Source organism: Dissoconium aciculare, assembly GCF_010015565.1.
Source record: "Dissoconium aciculare CBS 342.82 unplaced genomic scaffold K489scaffold_11, whole genome shotgun sequence".
In the NCBI taxonomy this organism is placed as follows: Eukaryota; Fungi; Ascomycota; class Dothideomycetes; order Mycosphaerellales; family Dissoconiaceae; genus Dissoconium; species Dissoconium aciculare.
Window position 1 is genome coordinate 510,285 of NW_022984961.1, and position 25,206 is coordinate 535,490.

General features: G+C 53.6%; 9 protein-coding genes across 9 annotated transcripts; 2 read left to right on the forward strand and 7 right to left on the reverse strand.

Moving 5' to 3' along the window:
- Positions 1 to 3,804: 3,804 nt before the first annotated feature.
- On the forward strand, positions 3,805 to 5,919 carry K489DRAFT_412215 (uncharacterized protein; the record flags this gene model as incomplete). The annotated part of the gene is made up of 1 exon (XM_033607903.1): positions 3,805 to 5,919. The coding sequence occupies one exon, from the start codon at positions 3,805 to 3,807 to the stop codon at positions 5,917 to 5,919; it is 2,115 nt and encodes a 704-aa protein (XP_033457267.1).
- Positions 5,920 to 7,278: 1,359 nt separating this feature from the next.
- Positions 7,279 to 9,837, reverse strand: K489DRAFT_50745 (uncharacterized protein). Its single transcript, XM_033608680.1, has 2 exons — positions 7,669 to 9,837; positions 7,279 to 7,588 (listed from the first exon to the last, which is right to left on the reverse strand). The coding sequence occupies exons 1-2, from the start codon at positions 9,709 to 9,711 to the stop codon at positions 7,469 to 7,471; spliced, it is 2,163 nt and encodes a 720-aa protein (XP_033457268.1). The 5' UTR covers positions 9,712 to 9,837; the 3' UTR covers positions 7,279 to 7,468.
- A 1,580-nt stretch (positions 9,838 to 11,417) lies between these two features.
- On the reverse strand, positions 11,418 to 11,960 carry K489DRAFT_372752 (uncharacterized protein; the record flags this gene model as incomplete). The annotated part of the gene is made up of 1 exon (XM_033603360.1): positions 11,418 to 11,960. The coding sequence occupies one exon, from the start codon at positions 11,958 to 11,960 to the stop codon at positions 11,418 to 11,420; it is 543 nt and encodes a 180-aa protein (XP_033457269.1).
- A 1,052-nt stretch (positions 11,961 to 13,012) lies between these two features.
- Positions 13,013 to 14,450, reverse strand: K489DRAFT_383009 (uncharacterized protein). The gene has a single exon (XM_033605500.1). The coding sequence runs from the start codon at positions 14,001 to 14,003 to the stop codon at positions 13,215 to 13,217; it is 789 nt and encodes a 262-aa protein (XP_033457270.1). The 5' UTR covers positions 14,004 to 14,450; the 3' UTR covers positions 13,013 to 13,214.
- A 1,012-nt stretch (positions 14,451 to 15,462) lies between these two features.
- On the reverse strand, positions 15,463 to 16,483 carry K489DRAFT_383011 (uncharacterized protein). Its single transcript, XM_033605501.1, has one exon. The coding sequence runs from the start codon at positions 16,128 to 16,130 to the stop codon at positions 15,870 to 15,872; it is 261 nt and encodes an 86-aa protein (XP_033457271.1). The 5' UTR covers positions 16,131 to 16,483; the 3' UTR covers positions 15,463 to 15,869.
- Positions 16,484 to 16,548: 65 nt separating this feature from the next.
- K489DRAFT_383012 (uncharacterized protein) lies at positions 16,549 to 19,412 on the forward strand. The gene is made up of 6 exons (XM_033605502.1): positions 16,549 to 16,991; positions 17,154 to 17,788; positions 17,847 to 17,962; positions 18,017 to 18,544; positions 18,607 to 18,719; positions 18,798 to 19,412. Exons 1-6 carry the CDS (start codon positions 16,841 to 16,843, stop codon positions 19,256 to 19,258), a joined length of 2,004 nt encoding a protein of 667 aa, XP_033457272.1. The 5' UTR covers positions 16,549 to 16,840; the 3' UTR covers positions 19,259 to 19,412.
- A 162-nt stretch (positions 19,413 to 19,574) lies between these two features.
- K489DRAFT_403579 (uncharacterized protein) lies at positions 19,575 to 20,502 on the reverse strand (the record flags this gene model as incomplete). The annotated part of the gene is made up of 2 exons (XM_033607094.1): positions 19,575 to 20,083; positions 20,128 to 20,502. The coding sequence occupies 2 exons, from the start codon at positions 20,500 to 20,502 to the stop codon at positions 19,601 to 19,603; spliced, it is 858 nt and encodes a 285-aa protein (XP_033457273.1). The 3' UTR covers positions 19,575 to 19,600.
- A 1,148-nt stretch (positions 20,503 to 21,650) lies between these two features.
- Positions 21,651 to 22,292, reverse strand: K489DRAFT_51100 (uncharacterized protein). Its single transcript, XM_033608682.1, has one exon. It carries the CDS (start codon positions 22,137 to 22,139, stop codon positions 21,741 to 21,743), a length of 399 nt encoding a protein of 132 aa, XP_033457274.1. The 5' UTR covers positions 22,140 to 22,292; the 3' UTR covers positions 21,651 to 21,740.
- Positions 22,293 to 23,227: 935 nt separating this feature from the next.
- On the reverse strand, positions 23,228 to 23,722 carry K489DRAFT_290052 (uncharacterized protein; the record flags this gene model as incomplete). Its single annotated transcript, XM_033600165.1, has 1 exon — positions 23,228 to 23,722. A coding segment is annotated over one exon (495 nt), but the record flags the coding sequence as incomplete, so codon positions are not given.
- Between the last annotated feature and the right edge of the window lie 1,484 nt (positions 23,723 to 25,206).

Consider the following 25,206-nt stretch of genomic DNA (forward strand, 5'->3'; position numbering starts at 1 on the left):
AAATTGCTTGGTTCAATCATGTCAGCAGTTGTGTAGGCTTCCATGTCTATCGGCAGAGAGTTCTCAAGCACCGCCCTTTCATTGTTCGGTAGGCATCTCCATCTAAATTCCACGGTTCGGGACGGCTCTTTATCAGAGCATCGCATCACCGTTTTCTGCCAACCAAGAATCATTCCTTTTCGTCCTTCACAGCAACGCCCCCATCTCCGGTTCCTCTATCACGATCGAGGTCAGCGATAACCGTATCGTCCCTACCAAACCAATTTTGCTCGTCGAGACTTTTTCCATTCTCATCTTGAGCGAGATTGACAGCCGATGAGGTACCAAACTTTTCGTTTCTTTGTCACGCTGTTCTGCATGAATTTCAACGCCTTCCTAATGCTTTGCGCGTACCGCACGAACGCGTGTCTCCGGGCACTTACGATCGTCATGTCGTCATAGTCGACAACGCGTGCATTTTGAACTTTGACGGAGATGGACAAAGCCTGATGTTTCACTACGTTTGTAGAAGAGGAGAAAACCATACGTGAGTGTGTTGATCGTTGCAGTTCATCGCGCGCCGTCAACATAGAGTCTCTGCACAACTCTCCTGGGCATCGCGACTTCTCTCGTCCTCGACTTTTCTTGCAGACGAGTGACCTATCTGTACAAATTGTCTTGCGAGAGGTCTTCCACTCCAAACTCTTCAGGAATTCTGACATTCATCAACATTGTGATCTGAATATTTCAATCCTGCGTTCTTAAGACCCACTTTTCGAAGTCTTCCTCAAGTGCAATGACAATGATAAAATAATATCGTGCGAAAATAGAATATCGCGCCACTCACTCTCGCTGAACAAGCAAAGCCCTGCTTGTTTGACATGCCGAATCTCTCCCACAGATTCATCGACAACCACGCTCTGCTATTCATGACAGTGGCCCTACCACCATTCGAGTCCAAAGGGGCCGGAACATCGGTCATCGCGCAATGTGCCTTGCGCGAGAATCGACTGGAATCGGAGGAGCGACAGATTCGACCCTCCTGGCCCGAGATGTTGACGAAGCGGACAAGCTGACGACCAGTCGCACCTCCTCCGATCCAGTAATCAGCTAGGTATCTTAGCGGAGCCTGCCGAACGACGGACTTGAGATGCTAGCCTGTTGATACGCGTGCTCTCCCGTCAGCAGCTGGTAATGACTGGATGGCGAGCCATCGATATCTTCCTTTGGCGAATCCCGGTCTATAGGTCGTCATTTGGACGAGCGTTGGGACTGGTGGCAATGGTGCGTCAATTCAAACATGCCACGATTGATTCCATCGATAGCCACTTTGGTGAACCCGAGATCGATGCTCCAGGGCACATTCACCGTTGCAATTTGATATCTGTGTTCCGACCATCACGTTTTATGGTCGTCGATGCATGGTGGAAGGCAGCAGCGTAACCGAAACCTACATATGCGTCAGGTTAACATGCCTCATCCGTGGAGCAGACTTGTATGAGTCAATCAAATGAAACTTAGATCAGCCGGCACATTGAAGCGTCCGGTCAGATTGCTAGAGTAGTGTGACCAGCACTTCTGCAAGACAAGATGATCTTCGCCTCCTGTTGATTAGCTCCTCCTTCGTATGAATGGAAGGACAAAGCGATCGTCTTCCTCTTTTTGTTATTCCAGACTTGACTGTGTAGAGTCTTCACAGGCGACGGGACGGGCTGTTGGACTAAAGGCCTGTAATTAACGCTCTGGAACAACTACCGACGCTGGATCAGACTCTATTGAGCTCAAGCAGCCAGCCGGTAACAAAGCATGGTTGTCATGTTTGCTGTCAATGGGTCGGGTCGTGAAAGCAAACGCTTCCGCAATGTAGCGCATGGAGCTGTAGGTTCCGTAGCTGGCATCATTGAAATCTGTACTCGTGTCGATTGCTGTACGCATCGCAAAGAGTGATCGTTGTCCGGAGACGTCACCTCGAGAGTTCTAGGGTCTAACATCGCAGTAAAGTCCATCTTGAGGATCTCACCATGTCATTGCTCCGTCAATGTCAAGCAAGCAGGAGAAGACCTGCGATGGAGATTCGGGATCGATATGTACAGGAGGAATAGGTAAAACGTTTGAAGAATTCGTGTCACTACCATTCGCCATATCTTGCCTTTCGACCGCTGTCTCTCGCCTGTTTCAAGCCCAGAGCTGAACTTCCTTTCACCTCCTGCAGCCATGGGACGCGATCCCTGCACTCTGTCAACGCCAAGGAACTATCAAATGTACGACACTGCGAAATACTTCGACCGTCATGGCAAGGTAACTCCACCTACGAAGGATCTTGCGGAGGCATTCAAGGTACCGAAGAGGCAAGCCGGCATTATCAAGCGGCAATACAAAGATAGGAGCTTCAGAGAACGAGGTCGTACAACTCAAGACCAGGCTATTCGAGAGGAAGTCCGTCGAATTGTGGACTGTCTGCAGAAAATCTCCGGCTATGAGCGACGAGGAGAGTGTGGTTAGCTTCGACTCGAACGACGCTTGGTACGAAGGCACCTGGGCAGTCTTTATCGGCTTCCTCCAGAAATGGGGAGGCATCAAAAGTTATGCATTCTTTATCATGGCCAAAAAGATTATCGCTGACAGACAATCTGTTGCGTATTCGCCCAACTAAAAGGGAGGGGGCAGCTCGTCAGGATCACGAAACCTTCGCTTTCCAAACGTGCTCCTTGATATCACCATATAGCAACCCTAACGAATACGTGTATCTACCTAGGTAGGTTTGGTTGCTCCAGGCGGCTTATCGCAGCGTGTCACGTGACTGTTGCTCGAGTGCGCCATCTCTAGCAGATCTCTTCTGTTCTGTCCAGCTGCAATTGCACTGCATTGGTGGGCAGATGGGTCAACCTCTCATGCTCGGGATGGCACTTATGCCCCAATGACACAGAATGACGATGTGTACCGGTGCCGGAGCCTCGGAAGACTTGTTCCGAACTAAACGTTACGTGGTAGTGCATCGAGGGTCAAGCAAGGCCCCATCCAAAGAATTAGGATGACATCTCATCTATATCTCCGATAACGTACACCAATAGAAATCATCAACAAGATCAAAGACTAATCCTTGAGCCGCAAACCTCGTCAAGCTGAACCTCGCGGATGCCGAAGCAACCCTAGTCGTCTTGCAGGCATGAAGCTGCATCACTTCGAGCTGCAAGAATGTACCAGACAAGTAGACTAGCAAATGCATGGAATGATGCAGGGACTCTTCTTCGCTTCCGCGATACAACTCCACTCACTCGAGATGCGGTACGGCTTCTACGGAATCTCACACTACCGCTTGTTGACGTGCTGGCAGCATCGGAAGCATAGACGAAGACGTCCAAGTCTAAACATCATGACATAAACGGACGCATACGCGAAGCTCCCTGCCGGGATCCTACCTGGGACGACCATTTTGATGACTTTCGTCCCCAACTTCCATACCTGACTTGATGCATCGGTTCGGCTGGGATGCTCAGATGCCGATGGGTGATGGCATCCGCAGTATCGTGTCGGCCAAGATCGACGGTGGCAGGGCAGATACGCGATAAAGGATGAATGCCTCCGGGTCAGTATCCAGGAAGCAGTGTTTCCTTTCAGTCTAGCAGATATTCGCATGTTTCTGTCTTGCGTCCTCCATCTCTACTTAGAACATTTCACGGCCAGCCGCTTTATCTATCTGCATTCGTCCAGTCTCCAGGCCTCAGGGAAAGATGACAAGGCCGTGACAGGTGTCCACCTCACGCGATCGTGAGTAGCAGACGCGCCACATTGCTGCAACATATAGCATTCGCAACCCTTTCAAACATGGCAGGTAGCACGAATCATCACAACTCTCCGCTTCGACAAACGCCAACCCCTCATTTCTCCCGTCCTCGACCATGCTCTCCCACACACATTCGTGTTAGCGATATCACGGTCGTTGATGGCATACCGCCATACACACAGCAGTGCTTGGAATTGGACAATCATAAGCTGTCTCGCAAAGAAAAAGTAGGAGACGATCCCCCGTGGCCAATCGAGCCGCAATTCTCGATCGACTTTGGGTTGTTGGATTCCAATCAAAGCAACGGCGAGTCATCAGCCACGTCCCTTCATCAGGTTCAGAAGCCTCGAGTCACTGTGAATACCCGCTGTACTGCGAGAACTATCGAGGGCACTCCCATCGTGACATTCATCTCAACCACGTCTATCATTGCGCCACCCACCGAGGCTTCAAGATCTTCCTCCCCTATCACCACCACTAGCCATTTCCGCCCTATTGACCAGGCTGTGTGCAACAGCGATGATCGTAGTGAAGAAATCGCATCACCAGCCCAGGATGAGTACCTTCGCGACATCGATAGCTTTCCGGCACCGGCTACATACACCGTCACAAATCACGGTCGCCCATCATTAGTCAATTGCAGGAACGGCAGCGGCAGCAGTAGCTGTGACAGCATGAACACCATTCGTCAGAGCAATGCGACTCCCACTGCTGCTTCGACATCATCCTTACAATCAACACTCCAGGATACCAGCGATGATCGCAAATCGGCGACCAGACCTCCACTCAGCGTACATTCTAGCCGCGGCCGGAGCAACAGCGATATCAGCCTGATATGCAGTGCCCAAAGCAGGGGCAAAATCTTCAACATTTCCGAACAGCCGACGCCGCCACCGAGGACAAGCAGCAAGAATCGTACTGGCATACATCCTGCATATCGCAGAGTGGAGTGGTCGGATTCTCGGGAATTCGACTCCCCTTCGCGCTTACATTTGCAACTTTCTCATCCCCATACAACACATCCGGGTCTCCAACATCGACGACATACATCCGACCTCGAAACGCAACGTCGTCGCAATCAGGAACCGCTCAGAGGCATCCTCAAGCCATCGCGGGATGCCGACGGGAATATTTACAGATCAACCGCATCAAAGTCTGAGGAGTCGGATTTGAACTTGAGCAAGACTCGAATCAACACCGGCCTCGTAGGGTCAGTGACGAACACTTCAAACTCATTGACAGAGTCCTCTCCTATATCACTAGCATCTTCGCATGATACTTACTCCTCCTTCTATTCTATTTATCGACACGGTCGTCACTCCCACTCGACATCATCAAATACCTCGACTGATACAACAGCATCATCCGCTCCGAGCACAATCGTCGAGGAAGGCGGCGAAGGCGGCGATGTCCCCACCAGCCATGCCCACAATAGCGGGACTGTCATAAGCAATGAGGACCAGCGCAACGGAGGCGACTTTGACAGAAGCGAGTTCTACGGGTTCTACGGCACGCAGCCTGGCTCCAATGATCGCTCCTCAAACGGCGGTCGTCGTGTAGTCACCATCCGTACCAGCAGCGGCGATGTTGTAGAGAGAGGGCAAATCAGGAGAAACGAAGCAAAATCCGAAGACCAGAGCCGAAGTAGCACTCGTCGTCGCAGCTTCAGCAATATGATAACTGGCCATAAAGAGCCCAAGACGCATGATTCAAGCAAGAACGACAAATCGCCTCGATCGGTCGTCACCACAGCGTCTTCGACCTCCCCGGTCGCCCCACCTCCCTCACCAACACAGTCTCCCCTACGCACACAGTCCAGAACTATCATTCACCTCGTCCCACCGGCCTCGACGCCCCCGAGTTCTCAAGCTCCCCATCTACCCCCTCTCAACCTCTCGGTCGAAAGTCCTTCACCCGTGAAGAAGATCCAGAAGAAACTTACCCAGCCACAATCCTCCTCCCAACGACAACCCAAGTCAAGTAAGAAACCCTTCATAGCCTCAACTTTCGATTACAGTACTCTCCTCACTGAAGCCGAGGCCGCACGCTTACGCAGTCGTGGCGTGAACCCGGCATTGTGGGCGGAGATGCGGGCGATGAGGAAGGGTAAAGGTAAAGGTTTCGGGGCTTTGGTCGGAAATGCCTATGTCAGCTAGAGGGAAGTGGTGATATAGTGAGAGAATGTATTTTCAGGAGAGGGGTGATCGTGGAGAAGATGGAAGGTCAGCGGGAAGGATACTTCAGATCGGGACGAGACTGTGGTGAAGGGACATCAACACATGATGAGTACACGAAATAAATAGCATCACGAAACAACACGATTCTTTTCTTTTAAAAAGGGACACGCGTCGTCTGTTCCACTTTCCTCTCCATTCTTCTTGTGGTCATGTCTCATAAGTCATTTGAAGACGACATGACGAGTCCACCAGGTGGTTTCCTCTATTTGCACCAAGCACATTTCTGGCCCTCGTTTTGATGCATTCGCTCGAAACCTCTACCGAGTTCTGTTCTACAAATAATCGCCACTGCCTTCAGTGAGTTATCCTCTGCTCGCAGAACATAAATTGCAGATGTGAAATTATGGCATCTCTCAGAGGACTTTGCTACTCGATGCTCAAGTCGCCAGTGGAGGCATGCCTAGGGTTGGTTGACATCGGTAGGGTTCGGGGTTGATGATCCCGTCAGTCGAGATCTGACTCGATGTAACCCTCGAAAGGGAGATGAACCGCAGAGCAGATAGAAACAAAAATCGATGAACGTTCGACTCTGCGCAGAATCAGAGGTCCGGGCATTACACATCAGTGCATGTACACGATCGCAATGAGTAGACTACAAGATTGAGATCACCCAACGTACTCGGCTGTCCGGCCTCGAGGGTTTAACTGCGTGCTGGATGAGCAATCCGCGAGCCAAATCTGAAATTCTTCGTACGTAATGATTCATTTCCTGGATCAAGATGGAGTACTGCTGCGTGAATTACTCCCAAGGAAACGCTGTGAAAGTGTTGCCTGTGTGTCCGAGGGCTATGCCAATGCGGGCCGCAAGGCAAGGGAGACTGTTTCCACCTCGAGGTCGGGCCGGCAAGTTTCGAGGGGATTTGTTGGTCACTAGCTTCTCTGGTGGATCATGGTTCGCAAGGAAACCTGCTCATGGTGAAAGGGCTGTGCTCGTACGGAAAGCATGGCCGTACGATTCCAAATTTGCGAGCACTCATGAGTCAATGCGTGTGCCGAGCTGGTGGGAGAGGCACAGAAGGGTCGAAACGACGGGCAGGGCGAACGTTGACGCTAGTTTGTTCAGCCACGAATTGCAATTTCCCATTTGAGGGGAAGGGTTGAGAAGCCAGGAGTGAGCGATGGCACGTGGATGGTAGGCGAGAGCAATTGTTGTCGAAGACAAGTTAATTCGCTTCCCAGTGCAGTGCGAAGTGTGAAGGGGTCGTGGGAAGAAACACATTGAAGAAGCGAAGAGTTTTATTTTGAACAATATTCGATTTTTGTTATTATCTCCCATAGTAAATAAGTTTTGGTATCATTCCTCCCATCACTCAACGCCGATGCAGGCAGTCGAGATCTTCCGAGAAAAAGATGGATCGGCAAGCCGTTCGTGAAAAAGACCTTTGGGTCGTAGGTAGAAACAAAGAACGCTCAAAAGCTAAAATGACAAATGCATGGAACAAGTTGGTCGGAACAGACCAATGTCGGGTTAGACGTAAAGGAAATGAGTGACTCTAATGCACCGTACCAGCGAAGCATCCTCATAAATGATCATGACAAAGACACTGATGGAACTCAGATGTGTTGAAACATTTAAAGGTTGACATCGGCGTTGAGGAGGGCCTTGAGGTCGAGGTCAAGGAGAGAGTCGTCCTCGTATGATCCGTAGTAGGAGCGAGCGACGTTGGCGTTGGCCTTGACGAGGGCCTTCAGGTTGAGGAGGTCCTCGACGGTGAGGCCGAGCTTGGCAAGAACGTCAAGGTCGAGAAGGTCACCGTTGGATGAGCCGTAGTAGTCGCGGGCAACGTTGGCGTTGACCTTGACGAGGGCCTTCAGGTTGAGGAGGTCCTCGACGGTGAGGCCGAGCTTGGCAAGGACGTCGGCGTCGATGAGGTCACCGTTGGATGAGCCGTAGTAGTCGCGGGCAACGTTGGCGTTGACCTTGACGAGGGCCTTCAGGTTGAGGAGGTCCTCGACGGTGAGGCCGAGCTTGGCAAGGACGTCAGCGTCAATGAGGTCGCCGTTGGAGGAGCTGTAGTAGTCACGGGCGTTGACCTTGAGGCCGAGCTTGGCGAGAACGTCAGCGTCGATGAGGCTGCCGCTGGAGTGACCGTAGTAGTCACGGGCGTTGACCTTGAGGCCGAGCTTGGCGAGGGCATCGGCGGAGATGGTGCTCTTGACGTTGGCGGAGGCCTTGACGGCGGCGCTGACGTCGGCGCTCAAGGAGGCGTGGAGGGCAAGCTTGGCCTGGGCAGAGAGGCGGGCGTTGAGGAAAGCCTTGATCTTGGCGGCCTCGCCGGTGAGGGCGGCGTTGACATCGACATCGACGTCGAGGTCGAGGCAGATGCTGATGATGTGGAGAAGGGCGATCTTGACCTCAACGCTGGCGTTGACATCGATGAGGGCGCCGTTCTTGTACTGGTAGCCGTAGGGGACAGACTCGCCGGCACCGAGGGTGATGTCAGCGTTGGCGTTGAGGGAGACGTTCAAGTCAAGGTTGGCCTTGACAACGGCAGCGAGGGCGAGCTGGACCTTGACAGCGGCATCGAGGTCGAGCTTGGCCTTGGCGGCGAGGTCAGCGGCAACCTTGGCCTTAGCAGCAAGGTCGAGGTCAGCGGAGGCGGCAACGGACAGGTCGAGGGCAGCCTTGGCCTTGACAGCGAGGTCGGCAGAGATGTTGGTCTTGGCGGCAACATCGGCGTCAGCCTTGACCTTAGCGGCGAGGTCGGCGGCGATCTTGGCCTTGAGGGCAGCGTTCAGCTCCAACTTGGCCTTGAGGCAGAGGTCGAGGGAGACGTTGAGCTTGGCGGCAAGGTCGGCGTTGGCCTTAGCACCGAGGGAGAGACCGAGGGCAACCTGGGCCTTGAGGCTGAGGTCGGCGACCAGCTTGGCCTTGACGGCGAGGTCGGCGGCAACCTTGGCCTTGGCGGCAAGGTCGACGTCAGCGGAAGCGCTGGCGGCAAGGTCAGCGGCAACCTTGGCCTGGGCATCAAGGGTAGCAGCAAGCTTGGCGTAGACGGAGACATCGGCGTCAACGTTGGCCTTGATGGAGAGGTCGAGGTCGAGGAGGGCATCGAGGTTCAAGCCGAGCTTGGCGATGAGGGAAAGGTTGAGCTTGAGGAGAGCGTCAACGTCGAGGCCGAGCTGAACAGCGATCTTGGCGTTCAGGTCGAGGAGGGCCGCGAGGGAGGCGCCGGCCTTGAGGGCGAGGTCAGCGGAGATGTCGAGGAGAGCATCCAGGGAGACCTCGAGGTCGGCCTTGAGCTTGGCATCGAGGTCGAGGAGAGCCTTGACGGTGAGGCCGAGGTCGGCGAGGACCTCAGCACCGAGGTGGAGGACGCTGTCGACAACGGCACCGAGGGTGAGGCCGAGGTTCGCGACGAGGCCGCCCTTGATGAGGCCGCCGGACTTGGAGCCGTAGCCGTATGATGGGTTGCCGTAGTTGCCACGAACGTTGACCTTGGCGTTGGCCTTCAACAGGGCGTTGATTTTGAGGAGGTCCTTGTTGGAGTAGGCAGCGTCACGGGCGTTGACCTTGAGGCCAGCCTTGAGGAGAGCAGTGAGCTTGAGGAGGTCCTCGTCGGAGTAGCTCTCGTAGCTGCGGGCGTTGAGCTTGAGGGCGGCAGCGACCTTGGCCGCGGCGTCAACGCTGAGGGTGTCCTTGTGCTTGTAGTCCGCAACGGGGGCGGCGACGGCAACAGCCGCAAGCATTGCAATGGCAGAGACACGCATCTTGACTTTCTTTATGGGTTGGCTTGTGGGTAGAAGGGGAGATTAGAAGTGAAGGTAGTAGTAGAAGATGAAGAATATAAGATGTTGCCTGAGAACCCGAAAGTAAGAATGAGCGAAGAGCTTGTATGCGAGGATGAGTAGAAAAGAATGTTCTTGGAGAGCGAAGATGTGAACTCTTATAATCTTTTGAATCGTGAGGAGCGCCTTGTCGGAAGATCCCTGTTCAGAGTCCGAGTAACGCTCGAAGTCCAGGTCATGGAGGTAGAATGTGATAGCATGGATTTACACTTTCCTTCAAGCCCAAACGGGTAGTCTTTTGGTTAGTAGCGCAAAGCTTAAAGAGCGTACTGCATTTTGCAGCTTGCGCCAAATCTCCATGGCCAAGGTGGCCATCCCTGACCACTCGCGCTCTCCTCGTAACGGCCGTCATCGTGGCTGTCAGGTCATCTTCTTGTGAGTGCACGTCGGGGCAATTGGTACATCCAGGCCGTGTCCACACACACGCACACACACACACACACACATCTCCATCTCTCTCCCTCATTCTACAATTAGACGGTGTTTCGACGAAGATTCTTCTCTGGCGAGCACCGACGCCGAGCCGCGGCACCGATTCCCAGTTCCAGCGATGGTAGCGGTCTTGTTATTAGGAATCCCGCCCATGCTGTCACCAACATGACGGGCAGTACATGTTCTCTGGCAGGGACGATTCCACAGGAGAGTTCCCTCTAAGCAGCTCCTCGCCTGATCTTGTCCGCAGACCGCAGTGGGTCTTCATCCATTTCCGGGCAGGTCTTGTCCGATCTCGTGAATACGGGAAATTATGGATGGCTCATCGAGTGATGTTAGCCATGGTGATGGTGGTGGTGGCAGACATTTCCGAAAACCCACATGGCTACAGTATGGGCGAATGTCAGGTGTGGTGGGTCGTAGTGACTGCGGGTTCGTGGCTTGCCCGGGAGGCGCACACGATTGAGCAGCACGCTTTGCCTCATGGAGCAGACCGAAAATTGTCCAGCCGAAGTGTTGCGACGGCCCCCTGCGGCAGAGGAAATTGTCCACACCATAGTAACCACACCACAGTAACCACACTCATACACAAACACTGCTGGCGACTCTCTCCCTCTCGCACGCACACACACACACGCATACACATACACTGTCACTCCAATGCACGAGTTTAGTACGGTATCAATTATAATTATCACGGCGAGAAGGAGCCCCTAACCCCAGATTGGGCCGAAAATTATCAATTTCTCTGTCTCCGCACCGCCGATCAGGTGCCTTCACCTTCATGTCTCCTCCAATGTCGCGGTGAACGGTGTGTCCAGAATATACTCCTTACCATGATGGAGACGAAGATTCGTTAGACTGTGCATTGCTCATGTGTACAGCTGATCTCGTCGCCCCAACGAAGCCAATGGGGCCTTTCGCGCAGGGAGATTGACCGCAGATTCGACTAATATCAACCATTGCCTCCCAGACCTGTGTAGATCCTGTCCTAGCTCAGGAGCGTAGGCGCACCGACCTTGAGCAAGTCACGCCCCCTCTCCGAGTGACAACGCACGTAGAGCACTGCCAAGCAGGTAAGTATCGTGTACCGCATCAATGAATCCTCGCCCGGCCTCTCCACCGTGAGGATGGCACGGATGGGTAGTGAAAGTACCGAACATATTGCGCATCGATCAGCGCGATACGCCACCACATCAGTGTCGATCAGGCGGTAGATGTCGGCTGCCTAGCAGTGCATACTCAACAACAACCTCATCACGAGCATGAAAGTATGCGATACATGCCCGCAATCGCCCGAGTCGCCAGTATTGGATAGGTCGAGCACCTGCGATTGTATTCGCTCTCCTGCAACCTGTGGCAGTAGCTTGATCATCGCTTTTCGGCAGCATGGCCTCTTCCGCGGATGGCATCGCGCCTCGAGGATCCACTTCAATAGACCGCAGCAGTGTTGTCTCACGCGTATGACTCCCATATTGCACCCTGACGTATGAGCATTTATCAACATCATCATTATCACTCAAATCGGCGTCATTTCGATCAATGTATTGGAGGCGTTCTATAGTCGAATTGAACAGACTGCTCCGGCCGCCTCCTTCACACAAAACCGGCTGCGGCGTCTGCAGGCCTGTGCAAGGCGCTGGGTGGTCGGACATTGCTGTGCTCATGGCGTCGACCACACATCCAGCCCACAGGACGGAAACGCTGCCACGCCCGCCGTTGTGGGGAAACAGTGGCATTTGGTGGCTCAATTATGTGATTTCCTCTGTTCAACTTTTGCCGTGTTGGCAGGCAGAACACAGGTACTGAACAGCATGATCAGCCTGCTAGGACGAAGCCTTCCACAGCCTCATCCGACATACGAAGACATGTAGATATCGCCATCGGCACATCGCTGTCGGTCGTGGCACGCGAGGCGCGATTTGACAACCACGGGCGTATCGCCCCCATCGTAAGTGGATGTATCCCTATACTGTAGTCCGGAATCATTCATGATGTAGTTTGTGGCGAAGACACATCCAACAACACTCTCAGCACGGAGGTGGCCATGCAATCGGAAGCACTACCCAATGCACTCCGCACAGGCATGTCGACGCACGAACAATTGTTAGTGAGAGTCGAGACCTGCACAATCACAAGGAAATGACCAGGGAGCGAATGGCCGTCCTTTGCATGCCCCTGCCTGTCACGCTTGTCACGGACGACAAAGGATCCATCCGCCAGCAGATGCTGTGAAGAGCCCATGTGGTCGTCGTGTAAACAAACAAGAGAGGCATGCTATTTTTCGTCCCATTGCCGCAGGCACGCCGGTGCTTCAAGATGAGAAATGATGAATAATAGTCCCCCAGCAAGGACCGATCGAGCCGATGCATCAATAGTAAATTGGCTAGGAGTCCTCGGATCATCCTGGTGTTTCCTCCTAGCTGAAACCAACCCGGATGGGAAAACGCTTGGTCCCCTCTAAGCCAAATGAGCATGGCAACTGCACACGCTTTCGTCAGTGCTCATCACTGCCCACTTCGGCCCCTGGGCTGGATCTTGCTGTGCTCCGACGCAGAGACGCAACGAAGCAACACCCTGCGGACCACAGGAAATGATTGCCATTTCACATGTCTTAATTTAGCTACCGCCTGTGAGATTTGCAGTCTCATCAGAAAATATCTGCTACACATAGAAATATCGAGATCCCGGGAATCCGGGACCAGCTGCCTGCCCGTTGATCCGGGGGTCGAGTTCTCGCTGGAATTTCGCTTCGTCACCACGCGCCGTTTCCTTCAGATGCACTGTCATGGGTATAATGCGTCGTCCTCACAACGCTCAGGGAAATGCCCGTGAGATCACCTCTCTCTCTCTCTCGGCCGCATTCTCACCCGGGCGTTTAAACACAGGCACGGAGCGTTGTCTGCGGGGTATCAATCATTGGCCAGATCATTCTCTGTGCGACGCACGCCCTCAGTGCCCTACGGATGTCGGGCATTCGTCGGTCACAGCACTCATGCAGCATGACCAGCACATGCCTCACCAGCGACGCAGGAGCAAAGGTCAAAGGAATCGTTAGCTCGGATCGAAATCTGACATGCCTCAATCTCAACGCGGAAGGCTGGCGTGCCTGAGAGGATACTGTGGAACACGAGCTCGTCGAAGTCAATACTGCAGCAGCGTGAGAGACTCCGGCAGCAGTAGTCGGATGACGGTGGAATAATGGAGAAACAGCCCAGATGCGCAGGAGACGTACAAGTGGTAGCGACTACTGCGCACGCGGGTATGCAAGGTCCGCAGATCCATAGCGCCGAACATGCAGGACACCACCTGCAATCAGTTAAGGGACGAGGGGCCAAAAAGAGGGGAGAAGGTGGTGAGAGCAGAATTACCCGCACGTGAGAAGGCAGACCGGCACCACTTTTTCTCATCTCCCTAGGGCTGATGTTCCCGTACATGCGATGGACCCACTGGGAAGTACACATTCCGAGGTCCCCAGATTTGAGGCTTGCATGGTCTGCGGGATTAAGGCTTGGCGTGGTTATCGGTGGCACCACCTCATCATTCCCCCATCCTTTCCCAGCCCATCGGGCAGTCCTGTTCTTGCACACGGCGATGTCTTTTGCACTATCACAGTTAATTCTTTGGCGCCTGCAAACATGACGGTTGTCTGAGATGTGCGGGGATGATGGTGGAAATTGTACAGCGCTTTTGAAATTTCGTTCAAGACTTTTAGGTTTCCAGCCTCCATTGTGGTAGCCAAGGCGACGAGATACGATAATCAAAGGAACAGCAGACCTCATGTTCGCTCGCCGAAAATGTGCTGCGTATCGAAGGTACAGCGACCAGCTCGCTGCATGGAAGAATCCTTCTCAGAAAGACACATGAATGTTGGGCATGCGGAGTTGTGCTGGCAAGTGTGACGCCCGAGGATCGACAGTGAGATCCGCCGTTTCGAAGATTTGATTTCCTCCGGAAGAGGCGTCGCCCGTTGCCTGGAACGCAGCAGGACACAGCGCAGCGATCATGACCGCCATCGCGATTGTTACGTACATACAGCATAGTCTTGTTGATCATGGCGAGGCCGATGCCGAATATGGAGCCTGCCCTCAACGGAGCCTGCCGTTGAAGCAAGTGCAAGAGAAAGGCGGCGGGAGGCGCGCAGATCACAGCGATTGTGGCTCTTTCGGTTGTCGCCGAGCGTGCCGGGAATCAGCCTGTTGAGTTCGGCTTTTTATTGCGCAGTAGGTACTGCACCGCGCCCTTGGCAAGATATGTGATCGTCACGAAGCACCCTTCGCTCTCCCGCCACCAATATTCGACTGCTTGTGAAAAGACAATAAATTTGGACATACATACGACAATGGAATATAATCCTTGCAGCAGTCAATGAGCTCAATGCACACACATGCGAACAGCACTGTGGAACTTCTGCAGCGGGAACGTTTGATGTTTCCGCGCTGCGTGTTCTCACCGACACTCTTCGCTCGTGGCAAATCCATCGTAGCATCGTATACTGAAGACACTGCAGGTACTCAACGTTGCGAATTGCATTTGACACCTTGTATAACCCTCTGTGGCTGGCTGAAGATCGGATGAGACCCTGCTTTTTGTGAGGAGTGACAATTCCCTTCCAAATGGTCGTGTGAGCGCAACAATGTCCCAATTCTTCATGCTTAGTGCTTTTCAATAAAATCCTCCTCATGCATGTTGGATGTTTACGCCACTCAGAGTAGTCAATCAGATCCGTTTCGTCCACGTGAGTACAAAATATCTCCGAGTTGAAGACTAGACTCGCAGGATTCTGGGCAGAAGTGGCTGGGATCGTGAGGCTTCTCGGCGAATTCGGACTTTTGTCATATTCCAATTCTAGGGAAGCGCTCACTGCCTAGAGGCAAAGTCGCAGAGAGCGGCGCCGTATATTCCACACGCCAGGGCGAGCCTTGCGTGGGCGGTTAAAACTCTGCATTGCTTGCGATTATAAGGATGACGCCACTTCGCGACAAGTTGTGCTCTTTTCGTACCTGATCGGCGACCGCTAGCATCCTCCGCATTGCGGGGGACCACGAGCCAGCGGCGCAGCGGTCAAGTCCGTATCAAGCTATACTGCTCCAGTCGACTGCATCATGCAGGATTCTATCCTAGTTTGCTTCGCCAAGACATTTTTCGGATCCTACCAGAGTGCCGTCCGACTCTGCTACGGGCGGAAGTCTCGCAACAACACGCATACTCCAGCATTCTCACTCCAGCATTCTCACGATGCTTTTTCGTCTAGCCTTCTTTCAACGAGATAGTCTTTATTGAGCACGTTCCTTTAGAACTCCAGACCTACGGATGGCAATGGTACGACAATGTACCTCGGGGCAATCTTTGCGTCAAGGACAGAGGCAAGCCGCGCGCGAAAAAGAGGAGTAACAAGTCACACGGGCAATGTACTGCCATACAACGACGTGACCATGATGTCCTCGCAGGTTGAGAGGAGGCGGCGGCGGCGGTGGCGAGAATGTTGCTTGTACAGTACAGTGCTGGGTCGCATCTGCAAACTTGAAAACGTATACAGCACATGTAAGGAAAGCTTCGGGGGCAAAGCCCTCTTGAGGCTCGGACAAGCATTGGCAGCAGTATCAAAACAAACGCTTGCGGCATATACAGTGTCGTGGCGGCGAGCGTTACGGCACATGGATCATATCGATAGCATCTGCATCACAGCCAAGCAGATCGACCGACCAGCTGCGCTGCTGTAAACAGTATTTTCGGGTCTTTCTTGTGTCGATGAAGGACAACGACCACGGCATCGCTGACATGAAAATGGAGCCTGTAACGATAATGGATGTTGCGACCTGCCCGCGCTGGAATCCAGAGCATAGTATGAAAAAGCCATGACCTTGGTGACATGCAAGTCCTTGCTTTCGCGCTGCTTCGCCAAGCATGATCTTGCAAGCGTGCTATTGTCGATGATGATCTGGCTCCTGCCGTCAATGGCCCGCCGCTGTCCGAGGCTTGGCCGGAAGCATCTTTTCAAGGGTCGTTCTGGGCAATATCGTGAATGTCGTCAATGCCGTCGTCAATGTCTCGTCATCTCGAAAGTATGTTCGAATCCCCGTCGCCATATTTCCCGAAAACGACAGACACTGTGCAAAGGAGGCGCGAGACCTCCAGCTTGCATGCAGGTGCAGGTGGCTATCAGCTTTGTCATCAGACATCACCTGATGTCAAAACAATGCCAAATTTTAGCCGAGGTTAAGACATGTCCAATGGTGCAAATCACGTGATATACGGTTCGTGCAGTGAGCGAACTCTGTCCGTCCGCCTTCCTCGCCCCGAGCCCTGGAGGACAGCACCTCCTGGATTCTGCCCGGTCCCGCTGTATTGGATGCTTTTGCGTGCATTCTTCGGCCGCAGTTCGATCAAGGCGGGCCCGTTGAAGCAGTAGTAGCAGGCGCAAGAGCATTTACCTGTTGCTGCTCCACAGTACCCTAGGTGTCTCTCTGCAAGCTGGACTGCTTTCATGTGTCCCTGCAACAGCTGCTGCCATCCGCACCACAGAATCTGAGGAGCTTATTCTGGCTTCTACTGTACAAGGACCAAAACGCGCATTGAAAGGCTGCTCCGGCTCCCTCGCGGTCGATGACGTAAGGAGATGGTGGTCCAGCGGCCTCATCCACTTCTCTTCGTCGATCTTAGTCAGGATCTCCGTGCAAGCGATCCCAACACTCGAAGATTAGTAAGGGCGGCAGCGCAGCGAGATGCCAGACGCCGGCAAAGAGAACGTGTGTCGGCAGCGACATCAGGTACGCCGGGCCACCTCCCCTGTCACTTCCTGAAGTCCTCGTCCCCTCCCATCTCTTCTCCCGGACATCAAGTATTATCACCGTACGGCATGCGTAGGATACGACATAGATGAAGGTTATCGTCGAATTCGCTGTGTTGTCGACCTGCTCATAATTGTTCAGGTGTTACGTCATCTGTTTTGCCAGAACGTCTACGACTGCACGAGCCCAAGCCGAACACCACGGGTGCACCCGCAACGCCTCATGCGCCGCAACTGCCACAACATCGTGACGACCTCTGTGATGAGGACGACGTCGACAGACATGGAGACCTCGTATTGTCTGCTGGCCAATATGGAGGCAATCGCAACAAGCATGCCACCGATGCTTCTTCACGCCGTGCACTTCAACTGCATCACAGACAAGCCCTCGTCAAGGCGGGACGTGTCCATCGCAGTCCGTCAACATGGGGACTCGAGACAAACGATCCATTCACGTCGCCGGCACAACTGGAACGGATGTTCAGGATGTGTATGACTCAGCTGCAATGGCTACGGCCTCACATCGACATGACGGCCTCTCATGGCATTATTAGCAAAGCATTCTACACGGTGCCGAATGTAATGATCCTATCAGGGATCTGTCTTTGTGCCGTGGGCTACCTTGACTCGATGGGCATGCAATCCGATAATGCCATGCGCAATGATCTGCTCTTCAAGGGTCGTGTCCTGAGCGAAGTTCGGAAGCGACTAGATCGGAGTGACAGGTTCCTTGATGACACCACAATCGAGGCAATCTGCACTCTGATCAGCTTCGAGGTAAGGAGGTTGCGTTACATGTCACCGCTATGAGCAATCCTGACCACTATCCCTGTAGCTCACACGACTCAGCCGCACTGCTACTCTTCATCTGCGTGGTTTGCAGACCCTCGTGGCGATGAAGGGCGGTGTGAGCGGGTTGAAACTACTGGGATTGGACATCATGTTGGAAGGGTAAGCACGACCTGCGTCGGTTCTGTCGCGATCCTTGCTGACACTACCTCGCAGCTTGGATCTGGTACATGCTGTGCTCTTCGACGAGGTGCTTCTGCATATCGATGCTACTGCGTTCGAAGACTACGGTCCGGCGCATGAGGCTGCGATACGTACCGGGACCTTGTTCACACCCTTAGCAGCATTGTTCGTTGACGAACTGACGGCGCTTCAAGATGATGCACCGCCTGAGGAGCTGCCTGACATGCGGGGCTTCTTTGCCGTCCTCTACAGTGCAACAGCATGCTTGGCAAGTCTTCAACCGAACGGTTCCACTGACGCCCAGCTCGCCCGGCAATTTACCGACAGCCTTGAATCCTTTACGCAACCGAACAATCAACTGGTCGGCGACGGAGATGACAGCGGGAATTCATTAGCCACCGCCTTTGGTCTGGCATTTCGCGTATTCCATGATCTGGTAGTGAACCGCCGCTTATTAATGCATGAGGACAATGCAAAATATTCGAGCCAGCTTCGTTCAGCCATCATATCCATGATGCATCAGGCTATCTGGAAGAAGGTAGCCTTCCTCCGCACGTGGATGTGAGTCTCATGTTCATCATTCCGAGACATTTTGACATGGTTCTGACAGTAGTGGGGTGCAGCATTGCGATCGGCATGGCAGCAAGTAGCGATCCTAGCGTGAAAAGCTGGTTCGGTTCGTCAATGGTCCAGTCGAACTACTTTTTCGGGGTTTCAAAATGGACCACCATCAAAAGTATGTACCGTCCCAAGTCTTTCGGAAGACAGCCCTACGTAGGGCGACATTGAACCAGAGCACTTACCTATGATACAGCTGTGGTGCTTACATTCCTCAAACTCCGATCAACCCTGGAGCGTGCCATTCTAGATCCGCAGCAAACGACCAAGAGGATCTCATCGCCTTATTTTTCCTCGAAATTTGCGGCCTTGCCACACGCAATAGCCACTATCCAACCCTGGTCTGTCGCAAGCGAACATATCTCCGCTGCTTCCCGGCTGCAGGAGATAGACGAGGACGAGGACGAGGATGTCTCCGATAGCTCAGAGAGCCGACCGTCCACCCTTGCAAGTACAACGTCTCCGTCGCCTTCGCCACCGAACATGTCCTATCCTCTGAAGCGGGTTCTGCTTGACCATGAGATGCGTGCCCTGGACGGGAATTTCCACAAGGTCATGTTCGAAGGGGATTTCTGGTTCACGGATCAAGATGATCCCGTTTCTACTACTGCCAGCGATGCGAGCACATCCAGCTTCCCCGCGTCACCTCCGATGTGAATGCTCCGCTTGCACCACTAATCCGTCTATTCTTTCTCTGTATCTTTCATGCCTTTGATACCTCGTTTTGCGAATGATTGAAATACACACAGCTGTCAATTTTGATATCAATTGTTTTGATCAATTGTGTTTATCTCGTATTTCTACCTACAGCACACACTGCTGCAATTTATGTATATGACATGGCTTTCTTCCACTCGCCCATATTGAAATCACGCGTCTCGACAAGACGCCACGATGCGCTAAATGTAAATGCCGTCAAATATATTGCATCACCACACACAGCCGCTGCCGTTTATCAATTCATAGCAATATGACCGATATTGCACTGCGGGAATCTTCTTATCGATCATACTCAGGCGCTCGATCATAATCTTCGTCATCGCCACGACCAAGACCATGCGATCCCTCGCATTCCCGCATGCACTTATGCACCACAATACAAGTCGTATATTCGTTACCCCGGCACAGATCCCTGCTCATCACGCAGGAATAATGCATTCTATACAAATTGTACAGCCCGCTCATTCCATCTACCTCTCGGCCGTTGGGCACGCGCGCGCGCATACTGCACATCGCATGGGCTGACCACCGATCGGCAAGAAGACAAGGGTGGTGGTGCCCGTCCGAGGAATCCGAGCAGCGAAATCCTTCGTCCGGGAAATCTCCGTGGGAATTCGGACGCTCATCACGCATGCACATACTGGATGTATTCATCACATACACACCCGACGGATGGAGCGACAAACGACGCACAGTACCGTCCTGCTCGGCGCGCTCGCCGTAGGGAAAAACAACTAAACGGCCGTCGGCAGCCCTACGACCCTGTTGGTTAACGGTCAAAAAGAAAAACCCACACCCCTGCCTACCTGCCTGCCTGCCTGCCTCCCTGTGTGTGTGTGTGCTGTTCGGTCCCCTGCACGTCGTCGCCCTATCCATAGTTTCTGCCTTGCTCGAGCCCTCTCGAGCTTCGCTGCCGGGGGAAAGGCGATGGGGACTGCAACGGGGCGGGCGGGTGAAACCAAAGCTTCTCCCCTGTGCGCGCGCGCGAAGCGTTTTCTTCCTGACGGAGAGGAGGATTGGGAGTTTTCCACCTTGATGATGATCGTTCTGCGATTTTTCCCTTGGTTCAAAGGACCTTTCTCACGAGACGTTGATGTGAACGGAAGGGGATTGCTGTCGCATGGAGCCCGAGTCCTGCGCACACGCCTGCCCTTGTCCACCTTGTCGCTTCGCTGTGACATTCGACGTGGGAACTGTGTACTGTCGCACGTGAACACACGAATTGTAATTATATTACTTTTTGTCTCACATGCGACACAGCAGGGGACCTGTCAATCAATCCATCAGTCAGTCAACCAGACAACCACAACCAGCACCAGCCATTATCCATCATGATCGTCGTGACATCAGATAATCTCTACGATCAATCACACTGTGTGTGAGTGTGTGCAGTACAGTCTACAACACCTGCACGTAACAAAAACTAATCACAGTGATATACCCGCCATAACCACCGCTCCAGCCCAATGGTGAGCAGAAGTAGGGTAGAGTGTACCGAGAGACCCCATCCCCTCGGGGTGGTGGTCTGTGATAGAGAGAGAGCGGCACGAGCGGGGGGAGAATTGATCTCGGCGAGCCCAGGAAAGTTTCCCTTCCATTCAAGCCATGCCATGCCATGCCTATCGCAGCAGCCCGGGGGAGCAACGGGAAATTGCCTTCCCCCCAAATTGAGCTGACCCCATCCATGCAGGTGATTAATCATACAGAGTTTCGGACTAGCGAGACTTGCCGACGGGGCCGTGAAATTGCAAGACAGAGGAACAAGGGCTGGCTCGCTAGCCGGGCTGGGCTGCGGGCGCGACGAAATCCCGGACTACGGTAGGAAGGAAGGGAGAGAAGAGAAGAGGCGAACTTGTGTTTTGGTTTCATTTCTCTTACTTTTTTGGGGTGGATTGAGATTGCGACAATCTGAGTAATCTATGGACGGTGTGTGTGTGTGGAGAGAGAGAGAGACACCTTTGCGCTTCTCTGAAGACCTCTCTCTCTCTCTCGAGCGGAGTCCTGTGAAATGACATTAAAGTTTCGCTTGTGTTTTATTAGTCTTTCGTAATCATTCTCTCGGATTGACTTTTGGGTCCCCGTCCGGGGTAATAATGATGATGAGGAGGAGGATGGTGAGAGTATCCAACGTGCTGGGAAAACGCTCGTCGCAGTCGCTCTCGTGTCCGTGTGGAGTTTAGTACATAGGAGGACGGTGATTTCGGTGTGCGTGCGGATGCGGTGGTCCATTCCATGTTCATGTCCGCGGTGTGGACTCGGAGTATGAAGGTCCCTGTAGTTGTGATTCCGGACGGCGTTCATATGATCGGGCTCAATGGCTCATCTGTCGATTTCCGGCGTGTGGGCTGAGATGACTGACTTCGATCATGGATTGTTGGTCGTTCGTCCGTGACCTCCTCCTTTCCTCCCATCGAGCCTCTCATCGAGCCTCAATCGGCGCGCGAGGCGCAGATCCGGTTCTTCGTAGGGGAACGACGGGTTTCCTGGTGATTGTGGCATGGCGTGGGAGGTATTCTCGGACGTCCGATCCGTGGGTTCCGGATGCGGCGCATTTTTGGCGTGTAACGAGCGAAAGCCGGACGGAAGGGGGTGTTCGTGTGAGCGTCCGACCAACCGGTCCGGTCGAAGAGGAATGTTTCAGATCTTGCTTGGGTGCTTTGCGGCGGCGGTGGGAAGAAAGTCCCTTTTGGCGCGAGGCAGAAACTGGTGCCGGGTCGTGAGTTGTCGGACTGCGTTGAGGCCAGCGTCGAATGTCCGCACGAGGTCGTGTAGCCATGTCATCCCAAATCTTGGATCCCGAAACGGGTTCGAACCACATGAAATCCCCATGGGACGTTGCCGGTCGTGTCCAGCGAAGCTCGCCCCTCAACGTAGAAGGCCGTCGACGTAGCCACCACGTGTAAGCCGCAGAGACACATCCGCGTCAAAGGTCATTGCAGAGAGCTGCGGTTGAGACGGCACCGGGTTCCCGTTCGCAACGTTGATCGTCGACGTCGGAATGTCCGAGTTGTGTGAGATCTAGGTGGATGGCCACGAGAGGAAACCACGTGTTCATCCGTCTTCTCGTTCGACTCGGCATCCTGGTGGTTGTCCCGATGTGAAAACGGGGGCGATATGTGAAGCCGATGGAGGAGGGCCAAGGTGATGACGCCACAAGGCATCATGAAACCCCTCCGGTACTGTCAACGACGATGCGGTCCATCGCAAAACGTCGAAAAAAAAGTTCCAGGTATGATAGTGGTATAGCCCCAGAGGAGGACATACCACGTACAGCTGTCAGCAGCCATGAATGGGCGTGCACAAAGTTTCCTGGGGCAAAAAGAATTCAATCCTCGTCATCGTCGTCGACCAAGATAGCACTTGTTCACCATGACCCGTTGCAGATGTCTGCAGCGACATGTGGGATGTCTGGACCTGTACTGTACTGGAAGAGCGATGACCTCCCGCTGAGAGGATGGAGATAGTCCTGAGGTGGTCGGTAGACGTCGCCTTTTGCTGGATGATGGTGTTTCATCCGCCATGTGACTGACGCGCGCGCGTGTGTGGGATGTAGGCAGCGCTTGCCCGAATGGTATGGATAGTTGTTGTTGTTCCTGGTCGCGAGATTCTCCAGCTGCTGCATACAGCTGAGGAAAGTGGAACCGTTGTCGATGAGGGTAGGCGCTCTCGCTCTCAACGTCGAGGTCGTTTCGTCCTGGTGGGGTTCGATCTGGTTGGTTTGCTCCTGGTCGAGGTCGTAGGTTCCTGTGGGTTTGAGGTCGTCTTTGTTGTGTCTTTTCGTTTCCGTTTGCTCCCGGCGGCGGCAGGATCGTCCTTGAAAGAGTCCTCCGGTAACGACTCCGGAGGAGCAGTCACTCCGGCGTCGTCCTGACCGGTCCCGTCGTCCTCAACAGCCTCCTCCGGATCACCGCCGTTGCCTAGGACATACGCCACCTTCTCGCACTGCACGGCCGATACCCTCCCATCCTTCCCTGCCCCTTCCTTCCCGAGACCATCCTCACCACCACCCGCCAACCTGCTCCTCATCCTCCCGACCGCCTCCACAACCTCCAGGTACTCCGCAACCGAGTACTTGATCTTCCTCCTCCAGTCCACGCCGCCCATGTCCTCCTCGGCGGTCGCCCAGCAGAAGACTTCATCGGAGAAGAACGGCGCCTCGTCGGGCTCGCCGACCGATAAGATCAACGACGCCGTCGCGGGTCCCACGCCGCGCAGCTCGGAGAGTTTCTTCACGCTGGCCTTGACATCCGGCCAGAGCGCCAGCCCCTCGCGGGTGGTCCGCTCCACGGCCTCGGGGGCGTTCTGGGCGATCAGAGCGCGTAGGCTGGGCCGGAAGGTTCCATGGGTGAGCTTCCAGTCCATGAGTGTGACCAGCTCCGGCTTGGTCAGGTAGGGGGGTGATCCCTGCGGAGGGACCTCGGCCGTCGTCGTCCTCGTTGAAGATGTCTTCTTATCCGAGACATCATCATCGTCGTCGTCATCCTTCGTCAAGGAGGGAGACAAAGATGAAGGTAGCCCTCCCCGTCGAGCCGCGATGGCGGACGGGATGAGCGTGTATCGCGCATGGTCGAGTTCCGTCAGGTCCAGGGGTGAAGATTTCTTTTTGGTCTGTGCTACGCGGTCGCGCACGCGATCATACAGTCGCAGGTGCCGCTCGAATGTGGGGGGCGAGATGCTTGATATAAATATCGCCGACGAGGGAGGAGGAGGAGGAGGAGAAGGTCGCGACCGTTGTCGCTGTGACAGCATTGCCACCTGCTTGCACTCTGCGCACAAAACCCCCCCTGGCCGAAATGTCGCGGAGCGAAAATGAGCTGATCTCCTACGAGATTCTTTCGAGATTACTGCTGCTGAATTCTTCGTTTGGTGTGGGTGGTGATCTCAGCCTTGTGTGCGCGACTCCCCTGATCGGTGATGGCTCCCTCGGCGGGGAGGTGCATACGAAGCGAGGCGGCGACGTTGGAGAAAAAAAAAGTCGTTGATTGCGTGATTGTGCGTGATGGGCCTCTCCGCTCGCACGCCAGGCCGGACGCGGTCAGGGGAGGTAATTACAGCGAATATACTTCTTCTTCTTCTTCAACCCGTATGTGTATGGGAAATTGACGGGGAGTTCAAGATCGACTGGATGATGAAGATCTCCTTGGCGGACAGGCATGGACTCACTGAACAAGTACGTGGTCTTGGATTCGGCTTGGTGTTGGAACAAGGTGAGATGCGGTTTTGGCATGGAATTCGAGGGTCAGGAATGAATTATTACCCGATGGGGAAATTGTGTAGGCGAGGGTTTCCAATGCGGTCAATCATCCTGGCGCGTTCGCCATATGCGACCAATGAGCGATGTGGTTTGACGGCATGATCTACAGACCGATTCCCTCGAAGCACGACGGCCAAGACAGACTATTTGGTTACGTGACTGGTGATGACCTCGATCGGGGTTGTTTTTTTTTTGATCCTCGCGTGTTGTGGATTGGCTGTATGTAGTACTCAACCTTGGCACGTTGTGGACATGGGATTTATTGTTAGGGGAGTGTCGACGATGACGTGTTGGTCGACTCCCCTATCGCTCAACCGAGATGTATCGTTAGCAATGAAGACTATAGATCGATCCATTCGCATAGCCAGGAATGATCCAGTTCATCGACATCACCCCAAACCATCCGCAGAACGTCGTCAATACATATAACGTAATCTATCACCGAGCGGGCCAAATCACCGAACGGGCCATTTTGTCTTGGTATTGTAAACAACATCTTTCCTGTTTATTGTATTAACAACGAGACATGTTATCAGATAATCAAGAAGGTAGAATCGATCTTGCTATCAATGCGTATAGATCTGGTCATTTTCGGAGCCAACGGAGCGCAGCTGCTGCTTTCAATATCAAT

What these genes read in the sequence shown, in the direction of transcription:
- K489DRAFT_50745 (XM_033608680.1), bottom strand. Translation starts at nt 9,711, where the DNA reads ATGCGTGTCTCTGCCATTGCAATGCTTGCGGCTGTTGCCGTCGCCGCC. An exon ending in AGGCCCTCGTCAAGGCCAAC is followed by an intron (nt 7,589 to 7,668) that starts GCCAACGTCGCT and finishes CCTCCTCAACGC; the next exon opens with CGATGTCAACCTTTAAATGT.
- K489DRAFT_383009 (XM_033605500.1), bottom strand. Translation starts at nt 14,003, where the DNA reads ATGAGGTCTGCTGTTCCTTTGATTATCGTATCTCGTCGCCTTGGCTAC.
- K489DRAFT_383012 (XM_033605502.1), top strand. Translation starts at nt 16,841, where the DNA reads ATGGTGGTCCAGCGGCCTCATCCACTTCTCTTCGTCGATCTTAGTCAG. An exon ending in TGTGTCGGCAGCGACATCAG is followed by an intron (nt 16,992 to 17,153) that starts GTACGCCGGGCC and finishes ATAATTGTTCAG; the next exon opens with GTGTTACGTCATCTGTTTTG. An exon ending in TTGGACATCATGTTGGAAGG is followed by an intron (nt 17,963 to 18,016) that starts GTAAGCACGACC and finishes ACTACCTCGCAG; the next exon opens with CTTGGATCTGGTACATGCTG.
- K489DRAFT_51100 (XM_033608682.1), bottom strand. Translation starts at nt 22,139, where the DNA reads ATGTGGTTCGAACCCGTTTCGGGATCCAAGATTTGGGATGACATGGCT.
- K489DRAFT_383011 (XM_033605501.1), bottom strand. Translation starts at nt 16,130, where the DNA reads ATGCTTGGCGAAGCAGCGCGAAAGCAAGGACTTGCATGTCACCAAGGT.